The following is a 13,702-nucleotide window of genomic DNA, read 5'->3' on the forward strand; positions in this document are numbered from 1 at the left end:
TGTTCCATTTTTCGCCGTTTCTCTGCGCTGTGCTCCGCTCAAGATCACAGCTCTTCTAACCCTCTGAGTCTGGCTTCGCTAGTGTGTAGTCAACTATGGCTGGTTCTATTAGTACAGTTTTGTAGTTATGCATTAAATCAACATCAATAAATATGGGGCGAAGCCTCCACTGAAATCGTAATTAATACTATCAATTAAATTCATTAATATTAGTTCCTTTCTTCTTCTTGGGTACTGTACACAACTCTATCATCCAGAGAAATTGGGAAGTAATTTAGCCAACACTATTCGGATACTCTCAAGAAATAGCCTCCCTTTTCTTGCAGGCAGTATTTTCCAGTAAGTACATGTACATGTATACCAAATATCTTCGATAACTTTGGTGTGTGTGTGTGTGTGTGTGCTGTCTTCTTTACATTGGATAATTGTTTTTTGCAGTTCTGAAAATGTAATCTGAACAGAAAAATTAATGCCTGCAGAAATGGAGATTATGTGAATGAAATTGAAGATTAACAGGCAATATTTTGAAGGAACAGCAGGAAAATCGAAAAATATTTTGTTTGTCGTTAATATTTCTTCACATAAGTAAACAAATTATTCTTTCCATTTTTCAAATCTACTAACTGACTCTGATTTTTCGTCCAGGAAAGCTGATCTGCGTGAGGTCGTCTGGAATTTCTCCGATTCTAACCGAGGCAGAATACTCTTAAGCAACAGGGTTGCTAATTTCAGAAAAGCAAAACCAACAAAAACAAAAAACAAAACAAAACAAAAAATATATATATAAAAAAAACAAGCAGCAGAATAAAAACAAATGCATGATAATAGTCCAGGAATGCAATTATAACAGATTACTGTCTTCTCTAGTTTTTTATGCTGTTATCACAGTATGAACTGTTAGTTGCCAAATCACACCACAAATTACGCCACCTTGCGTTATGTAAGCTGTGTAATTAAGCAGGTGACGGTTTAAATCACCAAAACTCAACAAATATTTTATTATGGCTGACACTTATTGTTGGCTAAATTCGTTTGAACACCCCTGTTGTTGTTAATACTGACGTAACAGCAGTTTAATTGTATTACACTAATCAATGATTCCGCTTGTCCATGTCTGGATTTGCTTTGTTTCTATACATTGTGAAACTTGTCTATAAAGAACAATCAGGAAACCTTCGACCTAGAAACTTATATGCGTTTTCTTAGCTTGAATCGTGAATGAACCATGCCGATAAAGAAATATGTGCATTTTACAAAGACGTTAAATGTGTAAATGAAATAAAGAACGTGGTTCTTAAATCCTGCCGTTTATGACCAAGCAACCTGCATGATATAATTGCTATTAATCCAAGTGTGTAGATTTAGTAAGAAGAAAGGATGTTTGGTACATTATTGTTAGAATAACAAAACGAATCAAACAAATAAAATATATGCAACATATATATATATTTTTAAAATGTATACAATACACTTATTAAGCGAAGAGACAAAGAAAGACAGTCAGTATATTAATTATGGTTGATGACAATTTGTTTGATCTTTCAGTTAGTAGAAATAAGTATATTATACCAGTTTTCTTTCGTATAAAGCAGAGGAGATAAAAGCTGATGCCATTGTAAACAAAAAAGAAACTATTTTTCATGGCTGACATCTTTAGAGTAAGTTAAAGTATTCCTTTGTAGAAAGATAAAATCTTTGATTAATTTTTTTTTAAATTACAAAAATACGACAAAACTATTTACCACATCATTATACCTTGTAACCAATATATCAATAACCATTGTAACACGTGATACAAATACTTTCATATAATAACTAAAATATATTCAACTCTCGTTACAACGACCAATTTCGTATCCAGTGGTGTTTTTTTTTTTTTTTTTGTTGTTGTCGTTGTGAATCACAATAATGAATCTAATTGTCGTTGTAACGATCGTATCTTGAATTTAAAGCAGTTATCGCCCTTATCTTATCGACCTCTGAGCAAAATGTACGAGTCAAAAATATTCATATCTAATACAATAACAATACTTGTAAAATATCATATTTGTTATATTTATGACTTTTTCTTTTCAAGAAAAAACATACACCTGTATATACATGCATTTATTTATATATATTCCTGGTAAATGTAAAACCTAACGAGTGACCAAATATTGGGATAAAAGACATGAGGGAAATGTGTATGTTTGGGACCGGGATATCTCTGTCGGTGTCCAAAGAAAATGTGCATGATTGTTACCAGGACTTCAATGCCTGTGCATGAAGAAAATATGCTTGTCTGTTACCGAGAATTTTGTCAGAGTCTAAAGCCTAATACCCCGTTATAAACATCAATTTTAACATTAAACAAGAATATTCCGTTATAAAGACCAATTTTAACTTTAAACAGGAATGCTCCGTTGTAATAAAAATTGTTTTAACATTAAACAGGAATATTCCGTTATAATGAAAATCGTTTTAACAATAGTTGACTGTACATGGTCTTAGCATCTCACGATAAATCTCAAATTTGTGACGGGGCAATTTGATGGAAAATTGGAGACCATAACGTTATTCCACCTGACATATTGTAATGTATCCTAAATGTTTACAAAAGCCGACGATGTGGTTATCTGTTCCTTTAAAAAAAAAAAAACTATTTACAATACTGAGGACATAGCTATTGTTCCTTTTTACTGTTTACAATACCGAGGACATGGGTATTGTTCCTTCTTTTACTGTTAACAATACTGAGGACATTGTTATTTTCCCTCTTTTGATTGTTTACAATACTATGGACATGGCTATTGTTTCCTTGTTTATTGTTAACAAAATTGAGGCCATGAATATTGTTCCTTTTTACCGTTTACAATACTGAGGACATATCTATTGTTCCCATTTTACTGCTTAAAATACTGAGCACATGGTTATATTCCCTTTTTACCTTTTACAATACAGAGGACATGGCTATTGTTCCCCTTTGTACTGATTACAATACTAAGGACATGGCTATTGTCCCCCCCCTTGTTTTTACTGTCTACAAATACTGAGGACATTTTTCCTTTTTGTTGTTTACAATACTGAGGACATGGCTATATTTTTTCGTTGTTTACTGTCTACAATACTGAGGACATGGCTATTGTGCCCCTTTTTACTGTTTATAATACTGACGAGATGGCCATTGTTCCTTTCCTTTACTGTTTACAATACTGAGGACATTGCTAATGTTCATTTATTTACTGTTTACAATACGGAAGACATCGTTATTGCTTCCCATTTTTGCTACTTATAAACCAAGGACTTGCTTATTTTTCCCCTTTTTACTCTTTGCACTATTAAGGACATGGCTATTTTTCTCATATTTTACTGCGCGTGACCGACGTAATCGTTGTTTTTGTTTTCTCTCTGAAAGCAAACGCTTTTATTGTGATGACATTTGATGGTATACTAATTTTGACAATATTTTGTTATTATTTCACGAAGGTATACAGTAAAAACATTTCGTTACTATGAAGACATCAATAGAAATTTCCGAGGTACATTTTGTATTTGAGAAGAAAGACTCACAACAATTCTTTACAACGATCTTAGACTATATTGTCTGATTAGGAACTTTAAATCTCACACATACTTAAAACCAAGAAACTTTCACGTGTGAAAAAGCCTACCCTAAATTATCCACTCACTGCGAACAGTAATTTGGATTGCCTAACAAAAAACAATGATCCAAAAAAATAGATCCATATGAAACATTTGCCACATTAGTTTAGGGCCTTTCAATCAAAACAGTACATTACACGCAGGAGTTTCTTGGTTAAAAATGGATGAAGAATAGTATCACAGAAGCGTGTGACGTTTCCACGTGTTCACTTGGCTTGAACTGTCGCTTGACGTGGTTGCACGGTGATCTCGTGAGCTGGAGATCGGCTCGCTGTGCCGAATGGTGACGGACTGTGCCGAAGCCATGGTGTGTTTCGTCGGAAGCCATATGCACCGTTATATCCTATAACGGGCCGCACGCCTTGCATAAATTGTGCATGACCATCGATTAAGTCTCTGGAATGTCCTGGAAAAATAAACAATTTAAAAAATACAAAATGTCACTCACTCACATTTTCGTCGAACACTATGTCTTCTTTAGATTATGTTCATAAAATTATATGTGACAGTAAACTAATTTAATAACAAGCATCTGTAGCTGAAGCATCTACCAAGTGTTATAGAGTGACTTAGTTTTGTTTACGTTGAAAGTCATCTCGCGAATGCACATCATAACTTCACAAAGCCGGACCACTCCGGTGGCCTAGTGGTTAGAGCGTCCGCCTCGGATACGGGTGGTCGCGGGTTTGAACCCCGGGTGAGTCATACCAAGGACTTAAGAGGTTAGTGTTAGGACTAGTCGGATTAGTGTCAGGATAATGTGCCTGGGTGGGACATCATGCTATTATGTCTGCGGCATGATGCCAAAGTGCTAGACATCACTATAAACTGCCACACCGCAGACATCGTAACGATTTGACTGAAACATTGTTAAAGCTACGTTAAAAATCCATATCACACACACACACACACACACACACACACACACACTCTCTCTCTCTCTCTCTCTCTCTTCACAAAGCCAAAGGGACGGTAGTACCAACATTTTTATTTCCCCGTTGTTCGAGTTAGCGAGTTCTCTGGCACTCAGAGGTTGCACTCCGAAATGACGAAATCGTTGAAATGATAAGGAGCAGTGGAGTATTCAAAAGATTGCTATTTCGAGTTTCTTGGCTGTGTATAATATTTAAGAAGCATTTATAACTGCAGTGCCACACTACTTAGCCTGAATGACACTATTAAAACTAGAGTGTTTGTAAAACACATATCCCCGCGCTTTCCTGTTCTGTCCAACCCCACTCCAACTCGGATATCTTTGACACTGGATATAAAAGCAGAGGCAAGAATAAACACAGGACCTTGTTGTTTCATGGCCAATAGGTGTATATAAAGTTACAGAGTCGGGATCTCAATAGTTTCAAAGTTATGATCCAAGGTCTAAGTAACAAGAGAATAGGAATGGATAATTTTAGGTTGAATGTATCAGTTCTTCTGTTCATGACCAGTAAATTTATGTACGGTTACACCGTGTGGGTCTCAGTAGTTTGTGTGGTGTGACCCAAAGTCTGTCCCTGGGATTAAGAATACATCCTGAAGCAAGGGTCCCCCTTTCAAAATTTTAAAATCTATTTACACACCTACAAACAACATTCATTTACGTAAACGCCCAAGTAGTCACGTGATGATGAACAAAATAAGATAATACCTACCCTTCTTCACAAAAGCGCTGGAATAATTAATTAATCTTAGGTCATTCCAAAACTATACCCTTCTTCACAAAAGCGCGGGAATAATTATTCTTAGGTCATTTCAAAGCTATATCCTTCTTCACAAAAGTTTGAGAATAATTAACCTTAGGTCACTCCAAAGCAATACCCTTCTCCACAGAAGCGCGGGAATACTTAATCTTAGTTCATTCAAATGCTGTCATCTAATGAGTATAAAAAAATTAAAAATAAAAATAGTAACAAAGTATGATCCCCCTCTCTCAAATGGCGTAGAAGAGTTCACATTAAAACAAGACCTGACTGACAGACGATTGCATTGACACATTGTACATACATACAGACAAATCATTACAATGAAGATGTGCCGATACCAATACAAGACACGTCATCATACCGGCCTTCAGAGAATTCTGTGTCTTGATCAGTATTACCGTGTAATACATCAACCACCCGCTTTTACCTGCTCCAGAGTGATTCCTCAAAGTCAAATACTGAGATCCTGGTCCTCGCTCTTCAAAATAGTCCATCACAGCGCCATCTATGGATGTGCCCGGATTAACCTACAAAACAAAAAATAACTTAGCAGTCCATAAGATACGGAGAGACAATAATAGTCATCTCTGAGAATATAAAATACGAAATTCACATATTTGCAGATACGATGGTGCCAGGTCTGATTGGCAACCCAATAGCATTTGGCGGAAACTAGCAAAAGTCTCTCCCACCTGATCAGTTGGTAGTATAGCAGAATGCGAAGCAGGGATCATACGAAGCAGACGAATAGGCACGGTGCATCATGGAGAAAAAGTATAGCGATTCTATGCATTCGCTGAGATGACCACCAATTATTTTACTATGTATTACCATCATGCATTTCTCCAAGCCGAACTCAGATCAACATTCCAGTGAGGCTAGGATTCCGATGGGTGACAATGCCATCATAGCACATTAACACACAATAAAACATGTAAGGTGTTAGACTGCATTTTTTTATATAAAAAAAGGACGATTGATCAAAGCTTACGGGGGTCCTGATTCCATTTCCAAGTCAATGAAAACATAGTTCTTGACCATATTTCATTCTTACTTTACCAGTGCATTTTCACCAAACTGCTTTTACAACCACATTAAAAGGCATCTCAAATAAAGGAACGACTTATTCGCAATCATTCCATTGTAAAAATCAGTCCCTGTAAAGAATAATTCACAGTAAAAAGCACAGCCAAGCAACACTTAAATTTAGATTGAACTATTGGTTCGTACCAAACCGGAAACATTTTATCCTGATCTGACCCCATTTGACTCCGGTATCGCGAGCACCGGCGGAGTGATGTAGTTGTGGCCGAACATTTCAGACAGACACTCTCCAATTCAAGAAGAAAAGAGCATCCCGTGTAAGTTTCGTGTACAAACAGCATTCACTTGTAGAGGAGGAACTCAGAGTTGAATAATTTAAGAATTGTGTTTAAAATAGGAATATACTTTCTTTCAATGTAGCCGAGTGGTCTAAAGCGCTCTTCGTTACGGATCACTGCCATCTCACCTCTGTCTGCGGCGGTTCGAGTCTAAGATTCAGCCAATGTGGGCATGTGAGAAAGCTTGCCAGTAGCTTCTCGTGGGTCGGTGGTTCTTTCCGGGGTTTTCCGGGTTCTTCCTCCACCATTAATACTGGCCGCCATGTATAGCCTATCGTGCTGAAAAATGGCGTTAAACCCCACAACAACAACAACAACTTTCAATGTAACTTGACGCTAGACCTTGAAAATGCAGCATTTATGAATATTTATGAACCTGCTAAAAGAAGCCATCTTTAAATCCAAGAAAAATACCAAATGCTGAGGGATGGTTGACCAGGTAAATGCGGAAACTGGTAAAGTCGCGTATTTAATTAATGAATATACATGAATCTCCTATTTACACAATTTCGCGAAACTATGTTTTAATCAAAGGCAAATTCGTTAACAGGGCACGTGCTGGTATCAACAATCAACACTTGCCCTACCTTCCACTCACGTCACCTAGTGATCTTGCTAAAGGATATAGCTCAGTTTTGGCTGACTACGTTCTCTGCAAAGAGTTGGATTCTGCCACTCATTTCAGAGTGTTTAGTACGTTTCTTCCCAAACGAATACCTGACGTCATAGAAGTTTGTTTTTTTTTAAATCACATTTATTTTATTTTATTTACAAACACCCATGGTCATCGATCAAATCGTGTCTGTGTTACCAGCGTGCCCTGATATTCTGTATACGAAAAACATCTTAAAGTTCTGCATAAATCATGTGAATTCTTATTATTTTTAAAGACATCATCGGAATTACCCCAGTCTCTACTGAAAGTTATGATAATCTTCGTGCTTTACGAGAGGCATTGAGAAATCCTTTTCTCACTCGTCTCCTGAACGACTTTTTTTTTTTTTACATAATCGTCATATTCTAAGGTTTAAAGATGACACTACTTTCGAGTATCTCATTTGTTCATTGTCTAGACGTTCATCCCTTTTTCTTGATTAAAATTCAGTGATTCGCATACTTGCTGCATCATTCTTTTGCAGGTTAACTCCCGGCAGGTGCTGGTACGATTGTACAAATTTGTCGACAGGAGTAGTCGAGTTTATTACCTCTTCCATTCTGTATCTACATATCACGTGCAATACTTACTGTACTTGCATATCTCATGCAATACTTACTGTACTTGCATATCTCGTGCAATACTTACTGTACTTGCATGTCTCGTGCAATACTTACTGTGCTTGCGTAACATCACTCTATAGGTTCATATCTGAGAAGTTCAGATTGTGGAAACCGAACAATACTGTGGGTTTTTCCTTAAAATCTCACTTTTATTTCTTAAATACGAAAAATAGAGACATGGAAAAGGCAACCTTTATAATTACCACTGCTTACAAATTCCACCGCAAGACAAGGCACAAAAGAAAAGCGCGCAGAATCTCGTTTAAAGCCGTAATATCCAAATGAACAGGCAATATAAATACACTTCGATTAATCGGGTTTCGAATAATTGGAAAATGGGGATTTCGGATGACTGGAAAATGGGTATTTCGGATAATTGGAAAATGGGGATTTCGGATAATTGGAAAATCCCAAACTCAGTCACAGCTGACTAGAATATAGGCCGTGTGTTTGATTCACATCTTATAGACCGACAATTCGACTCAAATGATTCCGATAATGCAAGCTTCACTGTAAATTACTGATTTTGTCCTGTCTCCTCGCTAACTTAAAAAGCAGGGAGAATATAAAGACACTACACGCCCAGAAAATGATCATTCAAATTAGATTTCGTGGCATGGCATCATCAACTTTGCAACTTTTCGGTTTGGCATCGCCACTGGGTAGGAGAGTAAACCATTACCAGTTTGGTATACATCTATAATCTATCGATAATCACTGAAATGTCATTGAAATGAACCTGAATAGAAATTCATATTCAATATTCAGAGTTATCGACGTGCGACTCTAGTGCAATAAGAAAAAGAAAAAAGCTCAAATGTAATTTTCTACTCGTTAAACATTCTTTAAACACCGAACTAGGTAAACCTGAACAAGACACGTAGAATATAAAGAATACAAATTCTTAACGCGTTATGCCTGTAAAGGTTATGATTCTGTACCAGACATAATATTGTATAATTATGTATTAGACTTAACAGCCGCGCGCGCGCTTGTGTGTGCGTGCGTGTGTGTGTGTGTGGTTGTGTGATTTTGGATTTTTAAGGTAGCTTTAACAATGTTTCAGTCACATCGCTACTATGTCTGCAGTGTTTCAGCTTATAGTGATGTCTAGCACTGGGGCATCATGTCCCACCCAGTCACATGATCCTGGCCCCAGTCTGACCAGCCCTTACACTAACATCTTAATGCTGAGCGCAGACCGAGGCAGCTGCTAGTAACATTTCTGCAAGTCTTTGGTGTGACTCGGCCGAGGGTCGAACGAGAGAGAGAGAGAGAGAGATGCTTTGTCAAAATCTATGATTTTTTTTCAAATGGCTCACTGGGGAATAATCTATCAGCCTTTTACACTGGGGTTAAATCCAGCTGCATTAAACTGAATCGGCAAATGCAAGGCGAAACATGTATGTAATTGTATCTTGATTGATTGACGTGATTAAAACTGTATTTTACCAGGTTATGGAACGGTAACGGGACTATAAATTGATCGGTTGTTCCCCACCAGGGGGTGTCAACTATTCAGCGGAGATAGGTTTACTTTACCGTATAAACCCAGTTACACGTAAATATAAATGTCTAGCTTTCGTTGCACAGCAGATAGTCTAGTGTAGTCCGGTCATGAAGAAATCGTACGTGCCTCTCGCACGTATTGCATCCGTATAGTCTTCAAATGGAATAGGCGCTCATCAGGATAAAGATAAGCTAGTCCAGCACGCAAATTAAGTGAAATTGTGTTCCCAGTCTACAGGCATGAGGTCACACATTTTTTTTTTTTTTTACATTAGTGAAGGTCAACGTAGACCTTTGATGAAAGAATGATAAAACTGAATGTTATACATATATTGTGATAATGCTTCAATGAAAATTTTGGACCGTAAATGGGGTCGGTCATTCATCACCGAACAGTAAAGTAGATCTCAGATCTAAAACTGACACATTGTATCTAGTAACGCTCATATGTGATCATGAATTTAAAAGATAGGATCCAGGATGTGGTTGGTATTGTTAACTCTCTTTCGTGTAAATCTACTACAAAGCTTCAGCTCAATAATTCAAATACACCCCACCCCCATCCGGAAATTAAATTATCGGTCCCTGAGAACAAGTGGGTGGAGGATGACATACATTGACCACGTGACCTTATAGAGAGGTTACCTATAAAATGCCGATGTAACACATCATGTAGTCACGACGTGTGAGTTAAACAAGATTCATTTAACTACCTTGGCTAATTTTGGACAATATATATATATATATATATATATATATATATATATATATATATATATATATATATATATATATATATATATATATATATATATATATACACAAAAGTTTAAACAAGATATGTGATCTTCACCATAGACATAGTAACCTGAATGTAGTATGCATTGTAACCTGAATGTGGTGTGCATAGTAACCTGAATTTAGTATGCATTGTAACCTGAATGTAGTATGCATTTTAAGCTGAATGTGGTGTGCATAGTAACCTGAATGTAGTATGCATTATAATCTGAACGTGGTGTGCATAGTAACCTGAATGTAGTATGCATTGTAACCTGAACGTGGTGTGCATAGTAATCTGAATGTGGTATGCAACATATCTTCTAGTTAGTGATAGATGAGGAGTGGCTACAGTAAATTTTAAGTCAAATCGCTTATTTGCCATATTTTGAAAATTAAGTGACATTGTGGTTTTGACTTTGCAGATGAGCCCTCCTGATAATACAACATATATTGTAGTAGTGATATGTAAGCATGCCAAGTTTTATTTCTTTATGAAAATCTAGGGGTCAAAAAGTACATTAATAGCGAGATTAAAGCCCTGTTAAATATTTGCTTCATTCGCACCTTGTTGACATGCACGTAATAAAGCAAATTGGAGCAGACTAGAATGTAGTGTGGCGTGACGTGGTGTGTTGCAGTATGGTATATTATTACATGCTCATTTTTTTTTTTTCCGTTAACTTTGCATTGTCAGAATCGTTCAGTATTTTACGATATTTAACTCGCGCTCAACTTCATATTGAACTCACGTGTGCCCAGTCGTGTATTAGGAACTACTTTGCAAACAAATCATGTACACTCTCGTAGTAGACGCTTTACGTTTTGGTTGATTAAATTTGTTTCTGAATTAACTAAACGAGTGTTTTATGGACTGCCACAAACCAGCTGCTTTGGCACATTCTGCGTTAACTTTTTTGATACAATGTTTCGAATTTAGGCTAGATAGACGCAAGAAAGGGTCCTTACAAATAACATGCAAGTGACAAGGCATATACAGTCTTCTTTAGCTGGTAATAAGACTGGCAAAAATACACTTGCAGTTTTACATCCTGAATTTCCTCAAGATGTATTTTCTTAGTTCTGCAAATCCGAATTACATGAGCCATATCATGGGTTCTCAAGCTTGATTGCACATTTCGAAATTGTACTGTAATTTCGACTATATTCCAATTGCAATTACATCCTCCTTACTGCGCTCAAAATGAAATAAACATTAAATTCCAAAGCGTCCTTTTGATAATTGCAATTGAAAGACTTCTTATTTTTCCCACATTATGATTTCAAACATTCAATGACAGAACAGAAACACACTTGCAGATGTCAACACGCTTCTCCATCTCTGCCTAATCCGATGTACTTCATGTAAAATTGTCACAGAGAATCGACAAAAATACCAAACTCTATTCATTCCAGATCAAATGGAAAAGTTGTTGCAATGCGCATTCATTCATAATATGACTCCAAATTTCAATTTTAAGTAGACCAAAACGCCATTTTCTTTAAAAAAATTATGTCGAGCCTGCGACTAAGTTCAAATTTATCTGGGTGGAGTTATGTGCGCATTAATAAGTTTGTTGTTGTGTAATGATGAATCTACGCTTGTGTATTTAACTTGGAATACGGCATACATTCGGTTACTTTGTTTCTTGTAGTGTATTTTTGTTTATATAATTAAGCCTTAGGTAGAATAAGAAAATGAGCATATAATAAAAAGGTTACTGCATTTATATGGGAAAATATGAACTTGTTTTGTCGGATGGATATACTTCACTCCCAAGTTCGTGCAGTATTTTTCCATCCGAAACACTCGTTCATATTTTCCCATACAAACGCAGTTGCCTATAAATATAGTGTAATGCGGGGTGATGTGGGGTCTATTCAATGGGTTTGTAGAAGATGCTTTACACTTATTAAAATCAACACAAACATCTCCGAAATATTATGGGTTTGAAATTGAAGAGACTAATGTGGAAGTATTACAAGACAAAGCTCTGTAAAAAATAATCGTATCTTCCTATTCTGATGTTTTTCTTTCTTTGGTTATTGATCTTGAAGATAAAAACGATGGTCTCGGCGATTTTATTTACTCGGGACCTTTGCAATAGAAATGATGGTTTCATTCCTTCTTTTGCTAGAGACCTTAATTATTGAAATGCTTAGTCATAATGTTTATTTTGCCGGGAACATTAATAATAGACGTTATAGTGTTTATGACTTTTTGTAAGTAGTGATGTACATCACTTTTTATTAAAAGAAAACGCTTTATACGAGTCAGATGATTTTGAAATGGAAAGAACATTGATAGATTATGTTTGTAATGCATTCGGTACCCACCCACCCCACTGATTGATATAAATAAAACATATTCAATACAGATTCAAAATGGCAGAATGCATTCAGATCGAGAGGTATTGCGAATGATGGAGCTAGCGTTGTAGATTATATGAATGCTTCAACCGGCCTTGTTCCACTTGTCAACACCAGAAGCTAATGTATATCCAGTGAAAGATGTTGGGGCCAGCATGGCACGTTAACATTAAGTTTGATGTATTAGCTATGATCGGTATAACTTGGCAACTTGTAATAATTACTCTCTTCTGTTCTGGGACATGAAATGAGTTTTAATTAAGGGCTGCTTGGCTAACAGTTAGAGCCAGAGACGAGTGCAATGTAAACGCGAGGTCAAAGCGGTAAAGTTACAAAGGGTGATAAGCCAGAGAAGATTTTAGGAAGTTGTTGTCGATTTGAAACAGGTTCCATAAAATTATATTTTCCAAAATATTTACTAATAAAGGCGGACTGTATAAGATTTTCTAACTTCGATGAGAGTGGTAAAAAATTTGGCGGGTAAAGTAGTAATCCTGACTGGCTAAGCTAAACGAGGGCATGAGTGTTCTCAGACGGAAGTCAGAGTTTGAGAATAGTTCCCCTCGAAGAATTAATCAGTCAAAGTTTTTCGAAAAAAAACCCCGGGGATCTGGAACTTTTAAGGACCCGTATCCGGGGGGACAGAGGGATTTATCTGATATTTATTAAGTGAGCTAGAAATTGGGAAAGCACAAGTTTAGTCTCGGTTACATACGGTTCATTGATCTAAGTTTGTAATTATTGTTGAATTCATTCATTTTAAATTCATACTACAGTTCTCCTTGAGTTCAGAAATAATCGCACCCATTATCTGAGTCATGTTTGTAAGAATGTCATACAATATTTCGCTATATGAACGAGTTCAGATTTAGTTGTTTGTATGTAAACGAAATCAAGTATAGGCACACACAACCAATTAAAGAAAAAAAAGAGAATTCTCCAGCAACATAGAAGAGTTTCGATGATTAAAAGGACGTGATGCATAAAAAAAAATGTGCCTACCAGTGTCAGCGTTAAGTCGCCTCGGCAAGAAACGATTTTAAT

General features: G+C 36.5%; 1 protein-coding gene across 2 annotated transcripts in view; it reads right to left on the minus strand.

The window, feature by feature from the left end:
* Positions 1-1,427: 1,427 nt before the first annotated feature.
* Positions 1,428-13,702, minus strand: part of LOC149791260 (sperm microtubule associated protein 1-like) — a 93,267-nt gene continuing 80,992 nt past the window's right edge. For both annotated transcript variants that reach the window (XM_089969756.1, XM_089969757.1), the window contains 2 exons: positions 5,770-5,869; positions 1,428-4,048 (listed from right to left, as the gene is read on the minus strand). In XM_089969756.1, the coding sequence (XP_089825882.1) occupies positions 3,849-4,048; positions 5,770-5,869 (300 nt within the window). In that variant the 3' untranslated portion in view covers positions 1,428-3,848. The remainder of the gene's footprint in view (positions 4,049-5,769; positions 5,870-13,702) is intronic.

This window comes from Sinohyriopsis cumingii, chromosome 9, assembly GCF_028554795.1.
Source record: "Sinohyriopsis cumingii isolate HCF-2022 chromosome 9, ASM2855479v2, whole genome shotgun sequence".
NCBI classification, from domain to species: Eukaryota; Metazoa; Mollusca; class Bivalvia; order Unionida; family Unionidae; genus Sinohyriopsis; species Sinohyriopsis cumingii.